The 17,957-nt window shown below is 38.6% G+C and overlaps 1 protein-coding gene across 2 annotated transcripts in view; it reads left to right on the plus strand.

Annotated features, from left to right (window-relative positions):
• The window catches only part of WRN (WRN RecQ like helicase), a 125,753-nt gene that overhangs the window by 65,008 nt on the left and 42,788 nt on the right, over window positions 1-17,957 (plus strand). For both annotated transcript variants that reach the window (XM_080660885.1, XM_080660886.1), the window contains exons 19-22: window positions 3,768-3,942; window positions 11,873-12,054; window positions 14,641-14,742; window positions 15,030-15,122. In XM_080660885.1, the coding sequence (XP_080517011.1) occupies window positions 3,768-3,942; window positions 11,873-12,054; window positions 14,641-14,742; window positions 15,030-15,122 (552 nt within the window). The remainder of the gene's footprint in view (window positions 1-3,767; window positions 3,943-11,872; window positions 12,055-14,640; window positions 14,743-15,029; window positions 15,123-17,957) is intronic.

A 17,957-nucleotide genomic window follows, 5' to 3' on the forward strand; every position in this document is an offset into this window, starting at 1 on the left:
TCCCTGGTGGAGGGGAGTCAGAGGCTCCTGATGGCACTGTGCCCCAGTTCTGACTGCAGTGAACCCCGGTTCCAGGCGAGCCCCTGGGGACCCACGCTCTTGTGGGGGGAGTCTGGACTCTCAGGCGGAGACTCGAGCTGGGGAAGGCGGAGGACTGAAAGCGCACGTGCGCGCAGGGGCGGGGCTGACAGGAAGCCAAGACTGAGGCTCCACCCCATCCAAGCTGAGCACAGAGGCTATTGCAGTTTGGCAAGTCTAATCCTATAGGGCTGTCTCCAGCACCGGGCTTCTCCCAGCATAGACACAGCTGATCCTTACAGCCAACTGACCCGGAGGTCAATTCTTCCCAGTGATACCAACAACAATAAAGACTTAATTACAACAAGGCTGTACACACAGTCCACAAAGGGGTGCACCAAGAGTGTCTACCTCAGGTTAACTGGGGAAGCAGACCCACTGGGCCATATTGGAAACCTAGCACAAATATCTACCTTACCAACTCAGGGAATCAGTGAAAATGCGGGGTCAAAGAATCAGATCACAAACGAAAGAAATGGAGGAAAACAAACGACTGGATATAGAATTCTAAACCACCGTTATAAGACTTTTTAAGAATATCCTAGAAAAGGCCGATAAATATAACGAGACCCTCGAAGATATGAAAAAGGACCAACTAGAAATTAAACATACACTGACTGAAATAAAAAATATTATACAGAGACCCAGAAACAGAATAGAGGAACACAAGAATCAAGTCAAAGAAGTGAAATACAAAGAAGCAAAAAACACTCAACCGAAAAAGCAAAAAGCAAAAAAAAAAATCCAAAAAGTTGAAGATAATGTAAGAAGACTCTGGGACAACTTCAAGCGTACCAACATCAGAATTATGGGGGTGCCAGAAGAAGAGAGAGAGCAAGATACTGAAAACCTATTGGAAGAAATAATGACCGAAAACTTCCCCCACCTGGTGAAAGAAATAGACTTACAAGTCCAGGAAGCCCACAGAACCCCAAACAAAAGGAATCCAAAGAGGACCACACCAAGACACATCATAATTAAAATGCCAAGAGCAAAAGACAAAGAGACAATATTAAAAGCAGCAAGAGAAAAACAGTTAATTACCTACAAGGGAGCACCCATACGACTGTCAGCTGACTTCTCAACAGAAACTATGCAGGCCAGACGGGAGTGGCAAGAAATTTTCAATGTGATGGATAGCAAGAACCTACAACCAAGATTACCCAGCAAAGCTATCATTCAGAATTGAAGGGCAGATAAAGAGCTTCACAGATAAGAAAAAGCTGAAGGAGTTCATCACCACCAAACCAGTATTATATGAAATGCTGAAAGGTATTCTTAAAGAAGAGGAAGAAGAAAAAAGTAAAGAGAAAAATTATGAACAACAAATACATATCTATCAACAAGCGAACCTAAAAATCAAGTGAATTAAAAACCTGAGGAACAGAATAATCTGGTGAATATAATAGAATCAGGGGCATAGAAAGGGAGTGGACTGATAATTCTCAGGGGGAAAGGGGTATGGGGGGTTCATGAAGAGAATGGACAAAAATCATACACCTTTGGATGAGGACAGTGGGGGGGAGGTAAGGGCAGAAGGTGGGGTGGGAAAGGGGTGGAGGGGAGCTATGGGGGGGAAAAGGAGAAATAATTGTAATAATCTGAATAAAGATTTATTTAAAAAAAAAAGAAATTTTTACTCTTTTATTTTTTCTGCTGTATAAGTTCAAATTTTTATGTATTCTACTTACTAAAAATTTAAAAAGTGACACATAGTATTAACTTGAACAATATAGATACATATAAATTCAAAAGTACTTCAGTCTTTTAATCTCGTTCCTCAGTTGTAATCACTGTTGATATTTTGTCATTCAGCTTTATAAACTTTTCTATGTCTCTACTGTGCAGATATGCACTTCGTTTTCAGTGTTGTTAAATTTATGCAGTAGTTTCACAGTAGATCCATTTTTTACTGTTTTTGTTCCTTTAAGTATCTTTGCTATCTTTTCATATGTTGTGTTTTCTTAAATTAGGGTCTTAATGTATAGGATATTACAATATCCACATTTTGATAAACAATTTTTTTCTTAAAAATGTTTAAGTGAGATTTTGGCACATTAAAAATAATTTGTATTTTCTCTCCATAAAGTTATCTATTTTGAGTTTTTGATATGGAAGCCCCATTTGGTCACTTTAAAAATTTCTTTGAGTAGATCAGTGGTCGGCAAACTCATTAGTCAACAGAGCCAAATATCAACAGTACAACGATTGAAATTTCTTTTGAGAGCCAAATTTTTTAAACCTAAACTTCTTTTAACGCCACTTCTTCAAAATAGACTTGCCCAGGCCGTGGTATTTTGTGGAAGAGCCACACTCAAGGGGCCAAAGAGCCACATGTGGCTCGTGAACCGCAGTTTGCCGACCACTGGAGTAGATTATTCAGTAATACTCTGTAATTACTCACTAATTTTCCTTCCTCTATTTATGTTTTTATTTTGCCATAGTCCTTCTTGAAGGTTTTATATACATTTAAATGTTTTAAAAACATTTTTGTTGATTTTAGAGAGGAGGGGAGAGGGAGAGAGAGATAGAAACATCAATGATAAGAGAGAACCATTGACCGGCTGCCTCCTGCATGCCCCCTACTTGGGACTGAGCGTTCAACCTGGGCCTGTGACCTGACTGGGAATGGAACCATGACCTCCTGGTTCATAGGTTGATGCTCAACCACCGAGCCACACTGGTCAGGCTACATTTAATTTTTTAATGTTTGCTTAGTATTTTATAGTTGAATGTTATAATAATGAACATTTAGATTATTTTCCACTATTATACTTTTGCTATGAATATTTGTGTATATGTATCTTTTAGCCAAAGTGTAAATAAATTTGTAAAATAAGTTACTAAACTTGAAATTGTGTCAAAGGATATATGTATTAGAAATTAAATAACCTTTCCTAAATCTAAAATAGAACATTCTTTTTATATTCATTAAGTCATCATAAATGAATGTATTTATGGAAGTGAATATATTTATGGAAATGAATATATTAAGGAATTAAATAAGGTCTATGGAAATCATTATTTACACTTTTAGTAAATAAGCACAGGTTTTTAAAACAGACTTTCTAATAAATGTTGTCTATGACAGTCATAGTTTCAAGATTACTAGTAAATACTTCTTTGAACTATAAAAATGATCTCTTAATAGTACAAGAAAGCCTTTGCTTTTTCTGTAAACATAGAAACTCAATTTGATCATAACAGAGAATAAGAATAATGTATTATACATTTTATTTACTCTCCTATGTATATATTTACTTACCTTATCTAAATGAAGACTAATGCTTTGTATTTCCAAAAGTATGGAAATTGCATTTCCAATAGTTTCTAAGTTTTTATCAAGGATTCTGCTTAAATAAATAAACTTGTCTCTGGTTTTAATTTGGACAAAAACTGAGTCAAAGCTGTTTAGGGTTTAACATAATTCATTTGTTAAATTAATAATATGTTAAATTAATTAACATATTAACATTTGACCCACCATAATGTTTTAGATTTTTATGTAGTTAAATATATCATTGTTTTCTTTATGCTTTCTCCTTTAAGTCTTTTACTAAAAGGAAAATTAAATTAAAATTTAAAATTTAATTAAAATGCAGTTAAAAAGGGAAAAATTAAATAAGATAAAATTTAAACTGGTCTGAATCACGCATATATATATTTGTTCTTATGTTCTTTTTCTTTAGTTATGCCTGGGAATTTGAAGGTCCAACTATCATCTATTGTCCTTCCAGGAAAATGACAGAACAAGTTACAGTTGAACTTAGGAAACTGAAATTAGCCTGTGGAACATACCATGCAGGCATGAATACTAGTTCAAGGAAAGAGGTTCATCATAAGTTCATGAGAGATGAAATTCAGGTGAAGATCCATCATCATTACTCTCTATCCTCCATAGTGGTAACATATTCCTCTATTTACCAAATCTTTACTGAATGCCTTCTTTGCATTGAGCATAAAACAGCTCTAATAAAGGGAATCAGAGTTTAATGTGGGAGGCAGTTATGTGAACAAACCATTGCAGACTAGTATGGCTAGCAGCCTGTACATAGTGCTTAGGTGCACAGAGGAGGGAACGCTAGCTGTTTAGGTAGGTTATTAAGTAATGGGGATGGTCCACCCAGGAAGAAGCAATTTGAGTGGAGTCTGAACAGATGAATAGAAGTTTGTCAAGTGTGCAAGGCCAGTAGGTGAAGAGGGAAAAGGAATTGGGTTATAGAATTCCAGGAAGGAGGGCTAGCATGTGCAAAGCCCTGTGAAATGAGAGTGCAGGAAATTGTAAATAGTTCGGAATGGTTGGAGAGAAAGAGAGTGTGGAGTAGGAATGCAGGGGTGGGCAAACTTTTTGACTTGAGGGCCACAATGGGTTCTGTTTGGACCGGAGGGCCGGAACAAAAGCATGGATGGAGTGTCTGTGTGAACTAATATAAATTCAAAGTAAAGGAGCGGAGGGGAGAGCAAGAGAACCGGATAGAACAGCCGGATCTGGCCCGCGGCCCATAGTTTGCCCACGTCTGGCTTAGAGTAAAGGTACAAAGGCAAGGAGGAACTGTTAGAGACTCAGAGCTAGTTGAGTGGGTTGGTTGGCCAGGTGATAGAGGACCTTACAACTTGTAAAGAGGCAGGCTGGGATTGGTGTGAAGTGCCTCTCCATTGTCCAGACTACTTTAGCCTTATAATTTTTTATTTAAATGAAATTTTATATAATAGGTAAGGCAGGTTAAAGTAGAATAATTCTTATTAAAGTTGATGTGAGGGAGAAAGAGCTCCAAGAGCCTCCTTATCTCTAAGACAGTCCTGTGGGTGTCTTATAATCCCCAGAGCTCCACAGAATGGAGTTTGAGCACCATCTATTCTGTGTTTCTGTGCAAGATAATATATATTATAGAAACACTAGTGGCCCGGTGCATGAAATTCATGCATGGGGGGTTTGTCCCTCAGCCCGGCCTGCACTCTCTCCAATCTGGGACCCCTTGGGGGATGTGCTACTGCTGATTTACAGGGATCGGGCCTAAACCGGAAGTCAGACATCCCTCTCGAAATCTGGGACTGCTGGCTCCTAACTGCTCACCTGCCTGCCTGCCTGATTGCCCCTAACCACTCTGCCTGCCGGCCTACTCACCCCCAACTGCCTCCCGTTGCCAGCCTGATCACCCCCAACTGCCCCCCCTGCTGGCCTACTCACTACCACCTTCCCTCCCCACTGGCCTGCTCGCCCCCAACTGCCCCTCTCCTGGCCTGTTCACTCCAAACTGCCCCCCACTGCTGTCCTGATCACACCCAACTGACCCCCACTGACGGCCTGCTCGCTACCAACTGGCCTCCCCGCCGCCCTGATCACCCCCAACAGCCCCCCGCTCCACCGGCCTGATCACCCATAACTGCCATCCCATCCTGGCCTGATCACCCACAACTGCCTTCCCCTCTTGGCCTCTAACCTCCTCTACCTCGGCCCTGCCACCATGGCTTTGTCCAGAAGGTCTCCTGGAAGGTCTCCCAGTTTAATTACCATATTACCCTTTTATTAGTATAGATAGAGGCCTGGTGCATAGATGGGGGCCGGCTGGATTGCCCTGAAGGGTGTCCCGGATCAGGGTAGGGGTTCCCTTGGGGCGTGGGGTGGCCTGGGCGAGGGGCCTGTGGTGGTTTGCATGCCGGCCACGCTCCCATGGGGTGAGGGTCACCGCTGGGGGTGTGTGGCCAGCCTGGGTGAAGGTCTGATGGCTGTTTGCAGGCTGGACATGCCCCCCAGCAGGGACTCTTACTCCATGGGGGCGTGGCCAGCCTGGGTGAGGGGCTGAGGGCTGTTTTCAGGCTGGCCACACCCCCCTTCAGGGTTGGGGGGTCCCCACTGGGATGCCTGGCCATCCTGGGTGAGGGGCTGATGACTGTTTGCAGGCTGGCCACACCCCCCAGCGGGGACCCTCACCCCATGGGGGTGTGGCCAGCCTGGGTGAGGGGCTGAGGGCTGTTTTCAGGTTGGCCACATCCCCTTCAGGGTGGGGGTCCCCGCTGGGGTGCCTGGCCAGCCTGGGTGAGGGACTGATGGCTGTTTGCAGGCTGGCCAGGCCCCCCAGCGGGGACTCTTACTTCATGAGGGCATGACCAGCTTGGGTAAGGAGCTGAGGGCCGTTTTCAGGCTGGCCACGCCCCCTGGCGACCCAGGTCTCCAGCCACTCCTTGAGTGGAGGCCAAGGCGGGTGTGAAGCTTGGCTTCCTCCGTTGCTAGGGGCAACCCAAGCTTCCTGCTCCCTTCAGCTCTGTGGCCACCACCATCTTTGTTGGGTTAATTTGCATACTCGCTCCTGATTGGCTGGTGGGCGTAGCGGAGGGACGGTCAATTTGCATGTTTCTCTTTTATTAGTGTAGATGAGACTGGCAGCACTAAGTAGGTTTGATTTGAAGGAGAAAAACTGAAGAGAGGAAGGGTATCCATGAAGTTACTGTGAAGTGCTACAGTGGTTGCAGTTATATAATAATTTCAAACTGTAATGATTGGAATCCTGGTCCCATGGGTGCCATACAAAATATTTGGAAAGATTTAAATTTAAGCCACGTTAGTAGGTTTAAATAAATAACTTCATCCTGTCAACATTATATCCACAGTCACTATAAGCCTGTGGCCAGTCCTCCTCTCTATCCAGCTCTCCCTATTATATGTAGTTGTTAACCACCCCAAAGCAATATTGTTCAAACAACTTACCTCATGTCTGGTGTGTGTGCACTCTCTATAAAATTCACTATGAATTGTCTTGTTGTAATGCACACCTGCTGGAGAGTATCTCTTCTTTTTCTTCCTCTTCTTTTCAGAGATATGAACAGCTATCACAACTGCCTGGAATAGAGATTTAGAGATTTTATCCACATTCATAAATGCTTATACTTTTATTTTATTATCTCAGGAGCTTGAAAATTGTCAGATAAAATGTATTAACTGGCCCTGGCTGGTTTGGCTCAGTGAATAGAGCATCGGCCTGTGTACTGAAGGGTCCCAGGTTCGATTCTAGGTACATGCCTCGATTGCAGGCTTGGTCCCCAGTTGGGTGCCATGCAGGAGGCAGCCGATCAGTGATTCTCTCTTATCATTGGTGCTTCTCTCTCTCTCACCCTCTCTCTTCCTCACTGAAATAAATAAAAATATGTTTTAAAAAATGTATTAGGTGCTGCTTACTGAATCTTTATAATCAGTGTTTGAGCCATTAACTGACCAATGATTTCATCTATTATGGTGTATTACTCATTGTTCATTTAGGTAAAAACATCTCCTAAGAGACATGAGAGAGTACAAACTTTATCTACATATAGTTTGTTGTGTTGGGAGACTTGTTGGATGTATCTGGGCTTTCTGCCAATATAGCTTCATTGAAACATTGCTCTTAAATAAGGCTTTAAAAGCCAAGCCTCACAGCAATCACCAATTAGACCTAATACTAGAAGGGTATATGTATGTATGTGCTGTTATATTTACCCTTTTTATGGCAGGATGTCACAAGTGTTTATCCACATTATGAATATTAATAGATTAATATTGATTGTGTCATCGAAGGCTGACATTAGGGTTTCTCTTGTGTCTGACAACTGGCCATTGTACTCCTTCTTTGCCATTATAAAGAATTCTAAAGTTTCACATATGAAGTGAGTTCTCACACACCTTCTAAAGAGGATGAAAATACATTTCCTCATCTATATAAAATAGTTTGGTGCTTTTGGTATTGACTATTTGCCATTGAGTATTTATTGAGTACCTATTGAATGCATACATATACAGAATTCTCAATATTCACACTCCTGTCTTTTTATAGTTGATTTATACTTTAGTATGAGCCTAAAAGTAGAGTTCATCTTCCCAGCTCACTTCTCTGGCTCTTAATGTATTGGACTGAGTAATGCTTAGAATCTTAGTATTTTCCATTTTATAATTGTAGAAAAACTTTTTTTCTTTCTGATTATTCATAATCAAATCTAACCACCTTTGGATGTAGTTTGCATTTTTAGTCTATGATGATTCATTTTTACTTTTAATCCTAACTTTTCGTTTTATGTCCTTTTTAATTTGTGCTTTCAAGATGGCTTGAATATTTTATCTTTCTGAAATGAGGTTGTGAATTAATTATTTGATAAAATATCTTTATTTACACCTGAGAGAATAGGTTGGTCTCATCTAAGATTAGTATCATATGATGAAAATTAAATCTTAAAAGTTCTCTACACACACACACACACACATACACACACACAAATGAACTATGTGAGATGATGAATGTGTTAAGTAACCTTATTATAATCATTTAACAATAGGTATGTATATCAAACCATCACATTATACATCTTAAACTTACACAATGTTATATGTCAATTATATCTCAATAAGGCTGGAAAAATTGAATAAGACATAACATTTAAAAAATAAAACTAGAATGATGTTGCTTATTTACTCTTAAATTTACCAAAATTGCCTAGTCTTAATCACAAAGCTTTTTCTTTTTTTTTTTTAAATAAATCTTTATTCAGATTATTACAATTATTTCTCCTTTTTCCCCCCATAGCTCCCCTCCACCCATTTCCCACCCCACCTTCTGCCCTTACCTCCCCCCCACTGTCCTCATCCATAGGTGTATGATTTTTGTCCATTCTCTTCATGAACCCCCCCATACCCCTTTCCCCCTGAGAATTATCAGTCCACTCCCTTTCTATGCCCCTGATTCTATTATATTCACCAGATTATTCTGTTCCTCAGGTTTTTAATTCACTTGATTTTTAGGTTCGCTTGTTGATAGATATGTATTTGTTGTTCATAATTTTTCTCTTTACTTTTTTCTTCTTCCTCTTCTTTAAGAATACCTTTCAGCATTTCATATAATACTGGTTTGGTGGTGATGAACTCCTTCAGCTTTTTCTTATCTGTGAAGCTCTTTATCTGCCCTTCAATTCTGAATGATAGCTTTGCTGGGTAGAGTAATCTTGGTTGTAGGTTCTTGCTATTCATCACATTGAAAATTTCTTGCCACTCCCGTCTGGCCTGCATAGTTTCTGTTGAGAAGTCAGCTGACAGTCGTATGGGTGCTCCCTTGTAGGTAATTAACTGTTTTTCTCTTGCTGCTTTTAATATTGTCTCTTTGTCTTTTGCTCTTGGCATTTTAATTATGATGTGTCTTGGTGTGGTCCTCTTTGGATTCCTTTTGTTTGGGGTTCTGTGGGCTTCCTGGACTTGTAAGTCTATTTCTTTCACCAGGTGGGGGAAGTTTTCGGTCATTATTTCTTCCAATAGGTTTTCAGTATCTTGCTCTCTCTCTTCTTCTGGCACCCCCATAATTCTGATGTTGGTACGCTTGAAGTTGTCCCAGAGTCTTCTTACATTATCTTCAACTTTTTGGATTTTTTTTTTTGCTTTTTGCTTTTTCGGTTGAGTGTTTTTTGCTTCTTTGTATTTCAATTCTTTGACTTGATTCTTGTGTTCCTCTATTCTGTTTCTGGGTCTCTGTATAATATTTTTTATTTCAGTCAGTGTATGTTTAATTTCTAGTTGGTCCTTTTTCATATCTTCGAGGGTCTCGTTATATTTATCGGCCTTTTCTAGGATATTCTTAAAAAGTCTTATAACCGTGGTTTTGAATTCTATATCCAGTCGTTTGTTTTCCTCCATTTCTTTCGTTTGTGATCTGATTCTTTGACCCCGCATTTTCACTGATTCCCTGAGTTGGTAAGGTAGATATTTGTGCTAGGTTTCCAATATGGCCCAGTGGGTCTGCTTCCCCAGTTAACCTGAGGTAGACACTCTTGGTGCACCCCTTTTTGGACTGTGTGTACAGCCTTGTTGTAATTAAGTCTTTATTGTTGTTGGTATCACTGGGAAGAATTGACCACCAGGCCAGTTGGCTGTAAGGATCAGCTGTGTCTATGCTGGGAGAAGTTCGGTGCTGGAGACAGCCTTATAGGATTAGACTTGCCAAATTGCAATAGCCTCTGTGCTCACCTTGGATGGGGTGGAGTCTCAGTCTTGGCTTCCTGTCAGCCTTGCCCTTGCGTGCATGTGCGCTTTCAGTCCTCCGCCTTCCCCAGCTCGAGTCTCCGCCTGAGAGTCCAGACTCCCCCCACAAGAGCGTGGGTCCCCAGGGGCTCGCCTGGAACTGGGGTTCACTGCAGTCAGAACTGGGGCTCAGTGCAGTCAGAATCCTCCGACTCCCTTCCACTAGGGAAAGCCTGTGGCAACTTCCACAGCCTTTGTGCGCACTGGCTCGCACGCACGTGCGCCCTTTCAGTCCTCCGCCTTCCCCGGCTCCCGATTCTCCGCCCGAGAGTCCATACTCCCCCCACAAGAGTGTGGGTCCCCAGGGGCTCGCCTGGAACTGGGGTTCACTGCAGTCAGAACTGGGGCTCAGTGCAGTCAGGATCCTCTGACTCCCTTCCACTAGGGAAAGCCTGTGGCAACCTCCGCAGCCTTTGTGCGCACTGGCCCGCGTGCGCCTTCAGACTTCTGCCTTTCCCAGCTCGAGTCTCCGCCCGAGAGTCCAGACTCCCCCCGTAAGAGCATGGGTCTCCAGGGGTTCGCCCGGAACTGGGGTTCAGTGCAGTCAGAACTGGGGTTCAGTGCGGTCGGAGGCTTCCTTCCCCCTTCCGCCAGAGAAAGTCAGCCAGGCTCTCAGCCGCCCTTCCTCTCTGCGCGCACAAAGCCCCTTTGCCGTACCTCCAATTCTCTGTGAGCTTTTCTCTTTCCTTCTAGTTGTAGAATTTTCACTCAGCCAGCTTTCCTGTGGTTCTGGATGGTGTCCGTTCTGTCTTTTAGTTGTAGTTTTGAAATTGTTGTGCGAGGCAGCAGTTTAGGTGTTTACCTATGCCGCCATCTTGGTTTTCCTCACAAAGCTTTTTCTTAACATATTTCCATACCTATATTTATTTTTCTCTCACCTTTTTTGTTCAGCATTTTCTTTTTATTCCTTTTTATTTGCTAATGTTGGTCCATATTAACACATTTTTAAAGGCATTTTAATTTTTATCAGTTATGCATGTACATTAAGAACTAAATAGGTCTACAGTTCTACAATGAAAAGCATCAGCCCCTCATTCCTTCTATGTATTTCTAACCTCATTTCCTACCAATATTAGCATAAAATTTTTGATTAGTCAATATATATTCAAATATACTTATATACATAATTATTTCTCTGTAAATTGTTTTTATTGCTAAGCCATGTAGTATATTATACTTTTCTTACGCAACTTCCTATATTGTTAATACTTTTAAAAATCTTTAGTTTTTGTGTTCTTGTCATTAATTCTTCCCTTAAATTTCTCCAATTATGTAAATCTTCATATTAAAGTATATTAGCTGTTCTACCAGTTTTATCCTTTTAAAGATGCAGAGATAAATTCATGTTTTATTTTACCATTTTTAATGAGTCACTTCCTTTCATATTAGGACAGTGTTAGAAAATATTACGATACTATGCAATCAGGTAAGGACTTTTGAAACTTTATAATAACACAAAAGTCTCATTTAATATAATAATTATTTTAAGATCCTCTTTTGTGACTTGTACTTATTGCTAAAGAGAAAAATCACTTTTAATTTTTATAGAGAGGAAACAGAAGTTCTATTTTATGCTCACTAATCCTTAATCTGTAAATTGGGTGGGTAATCTTTTAATCTGTAAGTGATTGGTTAAAATCATATTAAGTTCAGTTTTATGCCAAGGACTTTAGCTAATGAACTAATTATTCTTATTAAAAGGTAAAAATGTAAGATTTTAGTTCTGCTAAATGTTTGTCAAACTATGTTGTTATTTATTCTCAGTGTGTCGTAGCTACCATAGCTTTTGGAATGGGCATTAATAAAGCGGACGTTCGCAAAGTCATCCATTATGGTGCGCCTAAGGAAATGGAATCTTATTACCAGGAGATAGGTAGAGCTGGCCGGGATGGACTTCAAAGTTCTTGTCACCTACTCTGGACTCCAGCAGACATTTGCTTAAATAGGTAAAAACATGTATTGCTTTCACACTTGCAGATTTCTTTTCTTTCTTTCCATATAAGCTTTGAAAGCATTTGAGGCAGCATCAAAAATTTCAATTAATGTACTTACGTGCATTTAAAAAGAAACAGAGGACATCTAAGAACATTTGTGGTAAGTGCTGCCACCCAGAGGAGATGACCTACTTTAGCCAGACCTTACTTAGTGTGAAGAATTAACTAAATCAGGACTCTACAGAGAATGTAACACAGATCCCATGTAATAATTTCCTGATATTGTGCACCGATGAGCTGTTTATTTTTCCTCAGGTGCTTTCAAGTTTTGGTTTGTCTTCAGCCACAGTTACTTCAGAAACCATTAATTTCCTTATTGGTTTTTTCATCCCATGGCGCTCATTCCAAATGACTTCTGCTCATCCCTACTTGGATATCTTTACTATTTGTTTCCTTTGTCAGTTCTGTGAGAGCTTGCCAGCTGCCCTTGACAGCGTGTGATAATCATGTTGTTCTTTACTGATTAACTGTCATGAAAAGAATTTAAGTGTTTAGAGTTTAAATACAGGAAAACCATTCCATGTAAATACTAAACAGCTATTTTGTTGGTACTTAAGTTCTGTGAAATTTATATTGGAAAGGAAAACTTCACCTTGCAAAATTTTTCAGGGCAGGGTTTAGCAACTGATTCTCTCATCCATGGGGGAGAAAATGTTAGGAAAAAAACTTCTATGTGGTAACTGATGGGCCTGCCAAGATGAAGAATTTTCAAAATGCACCTCCATGTAGCTGGATAAATTGAGCTCTTGAATGGATATATTATCCCATTTTATTAACATTATGAGAATGCCTATCCAATACAGTTTTAATTTATTCATCATTTAACAGTGCCCCCCTTTTAGTGCCCACTATGTTCCAAGCATTAACCTTCCTGATGGGGATACAGTGATAAATAAAAACAGGTATGGTACCTGTTTTCATAGAGCTTACAGTGTAATGGGAATGGCAGATCCTAATCACAGAATCATATAACTATAGATACATAGGGTTCATTTTACTATTCTCTTTTTCTGTTTGAAAATTTCAATAATCAAAGGGGTTTTTTAAAGGATCATGCAAATATGTGTAAAATGACAATTATGGTAAGTGCTATGAAGGAAAGTTGCATTGAGTAGTGAGTATATAATGGGGTGTGTGTTTACAAGCTGAAAAGGCCAGGAAAGCCCTCCTTCAGGAAGTGATAGGGTAAATTGAGATCTGAAAGAAGAATTAAGGATTAATTAGATATAAAAATGTTTGCTATAAATGTTAAGCTCTTCCTTTTACTAGTAAGAGTAGTCAGGAGCTTTTGTTGCTTAACATAGAATCAATAAAACTATCCTCTTAAACAGGACAATTACTATTTAGGAAATTACAGGCATACCTTGTTTTATTGCACTTTGCTTCATTGTGCTTCACAGAGGTTGCTTCTTTTACAAAACTGAAAGCAAGACCCTCCCCCAGTAACAATATTATGACATGCTTTATTGTGATAACTTGCTGTATTGAGGTGGCCTGGAACTGACCCTGCGATATCTCCAACCTATATATGGAAGGGTGGTTAGTGGTGTCAAATGATAAGAATGTTTTTGAATAAGACATCATTTGTGTGTTCAGACTTTGCAGAAATCAGTTAACTGGATTCCCTGCTGGTGTCATTCTTGAGAGTTGTACAGAGGTATTATTATCAGTCAGAAGTTTGGATAGTCGAAATATGAGTGAGTGAGGTCTGTTTAGATGACGATCAGTATTATCACCTAGATCCTATAAGTAAATCATTGTTTTCTTTTGAAATATACAAAACATATTCAACTAAAACTTCTATTTATTCTTGGAAAAAATTATTGGAAAGATGTGTAATATATTTAGGAAATTGTCATCATCTGATATCTGCTATTCATAGAATTTCTTCACAGAAGACTGGAAGAAACAGGATGAGTTATAGCCACATTAACTTAAAAACAAACATGCCTTTGGAATTATTAACCATTTAAAATAAATTTAATATTATCGAAAACACATCAGTTTTAGTTGTTTGAGGAAGGAACTTAATTCCATTACTTGACTGGTGTCTCATTATAATGCCCTGTAATACAAAGATAAATCCTCTGAAGAGCTGAAAGGGATCTAGTTTCATGTTTGGATCATGAGCCTCTTTTAGTATTCCTTACATAGCTGCTTTAGTTTCTCCTGTAAAATAAGAGAAAAAATAACTTTTAACTAGGAAAAGGTGAAAATTCATATATAGTAGAAGGATTACCCAAAAGCATGTAGCATATAAATCAAAATGAAAAACTTTAGGGTTTATAAAAAATTTTCAAAGATAGCTAAAAATTGATGCTTGGACACAGGTAGAATTCTTTCAACAATAATTTTCATTAAAAAATCAGAAAAATGCTCGCTTCTTGTGAGGGACATTGACTGGCAGGGGGCACATAACTTTCTGGAATGATAGAAGTGGTCTTTGTCTTGATAGGGGTGTGGAGTGATTAAATAACTAAAAAGTAACAAAATCACTAATGCAATTTTACATATTCCTGTGATATTTTTAATTGACAGGCACCGCCTTAATGAGATACATAATGAAAAGTTTCGATTATACAAATTAAAGATGATGGCAAAGATGGAAAAATATCTCCATTCCAGCAGATGTAGGCGACAGTATGTATTATTTATTTTATATCAGTTAATTATATAGATTTATGGGTTGTGCCCTTTTAATAAAAATTTTTGAAAAATGATTAAAAGTATTTAGAAAGAATATTTTGTTGCTGTTGAATATATGCTGAATTTTTAAGGCAACTTTCTTTTTGCCTCAGTAAACCGAAGCCAAATAATGAGGTCCCAGGTGAATCAATTAAAGATGATTTCACCTCATTATTTTCAGCAATGAATTTAACATATATGTTTTTGTTCTTTTATTTAATTTTAAATCTTCTCTTGGGTAGACTCATCTTGTCTCATTTTGAAGACAAACAACTACGAAAGGCCTCATTGGGTATTATTGGAACTGAAAAATGCTGTGATAATTGCAAATTCAGGTAAAGATTTCTTCTTCTAGATGAACATTCTAAAAGTCTGTTTCTCTTTCTTTGCAAATAATTTTTAATTGAATTTTTGTTAATAACTATATCTATTATAGTTATTTATATATTTTTATTTTTAAATGTATTTTTATTTATTTCAGAGAGAGGAAAGGAGAGGGAGAGAGAGAGATAGAAACATCAATGAGATAGAAACTTCAGTTGGCTGCCTCCTTCACCGCCCCCTACTGGGGATTGATCCTGAAACCCCGGGCATGTGCCCTGACCAGGATTCGAACTGGCGACTTCTTGGTGCATGGGTTGACGTTCAACCACAAGCCACACCAGCCGGGCATGTATTATAGTTTTTTAAAACAAAATAAAAAAAAGATATTTAAATAGATGATAAAGCAAACAACATTAGAGTATTTTGCTTTATAAATAGACAAACCAATAAAGTGGAAGACCTAAATCTAAACATAGCAGCAGTTACATTAAATGTAAATGGTCTAAAACATCATTTAAAGGCTGACATTCTTAGAATTGGTTTAAAAATATGACCCAACTCAGAACATTATCAGAGGTAAATAAGGACATTACCTGATGATAAAAGGGTCAGTCTACCAATGTATCAGTCAGGGTTCTTCAGAGAAACACACACAAATACACACACACATATAGAGAGAGAGAATTTAAGGAATTGGTGTATGCAGTTGTCGGGGTTGGCAAGCTGGCAGGCTGAAAAATTGGGCAGGATTTCTATGTTAATAAATCTTGAATCACAATTCCTTGTTTTCCAGCAAAACTCAATTTTTGCCCTCTAAGATCTTCATCTGATTGGATGAGACCCCCTCACATTACCAAAGGGAACCTCCTTTATTCAAAACAACTGAGTGTAAATATTAATCACATCTAAAAATACTTTTATAGCAACATCTACATTAGCCTTTGACCAAACAAGCGGGTACTAGATCCTACCCAAGTTGACACATAAAGTTAGTCATCATATCCAAGAACACGTAATCCCCATATGTGTACATATTTTTTTTTTTTAATATATTTTATTGATTTTTTACAGAGAGGAAGAGATAGGGACAGAAAGTTAGAAACATCGATGAGAGAGAGACATCGATCAGCTGCCTCCTGCACGCCCACCACTGGGGATGTGCCCGCAACCCAGGTACATGCCCTTGAATGGAATCGAACCTGGGACCCTTCAGTCCGCAGGCCGACGCTCTATCCACTGAGCCAAACCGGTCAGGGCCATATGTGTACATATTTAACAAAAGAACTAACAGAATTGAATGGAGAAATAAATCCATAATTACAAGTGACTTCAACCTCTTCTCTTGCTAATTAATAGAACTAGTAGACAAAATCAGTAAGAAGATAGGAGAAATGAACAGAAGATAGGAGAAATGAATAGGACTGCCAACAGACTGAATCTAAATAACTTCTACAGAACCCTCCACCCGACAGCAGCAAATACACATTCTTTTCAGGTGCCGATGGAACATTCACAAACCCAGGCCATATTCAGGGTCAAAAAAACAAACCATAACAAATTTAGATTATAAAATATATGGCATGTAGTTAAAGCAATCCTGAGAAGGAAATTTAGAGCATTAAATACTTAGAATAAAAGTTTCCAATCAGTAATTAAGCTTCCATCTTAAGAAACAAATAAGAGCAGTTAGCTAAAAGGAAGGAAATAAGAAAGATAAGAGTGTAAGTCAATGAAATAGAAAACAGGAAAACAATTGAGAAAACCAATGAACTCCAAAGCTCATTCTTTGAAAAGATCAATAAAATTGATAAACACTTTTAACAAAAAAAAAACAACAGGAGGCACAGATTACCAATATCAGGAATGAAAGGAATTTTGCTACAGACCCAACAGACATAAAGAATAATAAGGAAACACTATGAGTAACTCAGTGCACGAGATGAGATGGAGTAATTCCTGATAACCTCAAGCTAATGAAACCCACAGTGAAATAGATAACCTGAATAATCATGCAGCTGTTAAAGAAATTGGATCCTTGTTTAAAAAGACCTCTGAAAATAAATTCCCTAGCCCAAATGGTTTGAACAGCAAATTATACTAACATTTACAAGAAAAAATAATACCATTTCTGCAGTATGATTCCATTTATATGATATTCTCCTAAACATAAGACTACTATCAGGATGAAGAAAAGATCAGTGGTTGTCAGAGGTTTTAGGAAGGGGAAGGTGTGATTACAAAGGAATGGCACAAGGGAGTATTTTACAATGATGAATTATGTCCTGATTATGGTGGTAACAGTTGCGGGGGTGGTTAGATGAGTCTATGCATTTGACTCCATGGATGTGTTTAAATTTGTAAAACTACACATACCCAGACATACCGTAAATTTAACTGAATATTAATTGAAAAATATAGTAAAAACAAATGATATACCTAGTTGAATTAACTGTATACCTAGGTGTGGTAACTATATTACTGTTAGACAAAATAAGTATTCTTTAGGATGGAGATGTTCTCTCTGTAGCAGTAAATGGTTCCTTCACCAAGGGAATAGTCTTGTTCTGTGTACCTTAAAAAACAACAACTCTACAAATGTATAAAGCACAAATTGACAGAACAGTGAGAAGGAATCAACAAATCCACCATCAAAGTAGGAGTCTGATACAAATTTTTAATTATTGGTAGGTTAAGCAACCAAAAAATTAGTAAGCTCTTGAAAATTTGGTCAACATAGAAATAAGTTTGATTTATCAGACACCTTATACCAACTAATTAGAACAGTGTATCTCAAACATTTTTCTTCATGCCTACATAGTTTATGATAATACCTGTATAGCACCAGA

Source organism: Plecotus auritus, assembly GCF_963455305.1.
Source record: "Plecotus auritus genome assembly, chromosome: 3".
NCBI classification, from domain to species: domain Eukaryota; kingdom Metazoa; phylum Chordata; class Mammalia; order Chiroptera; family Vespertilionidae; genus Plecotus; species Plecotus auritus.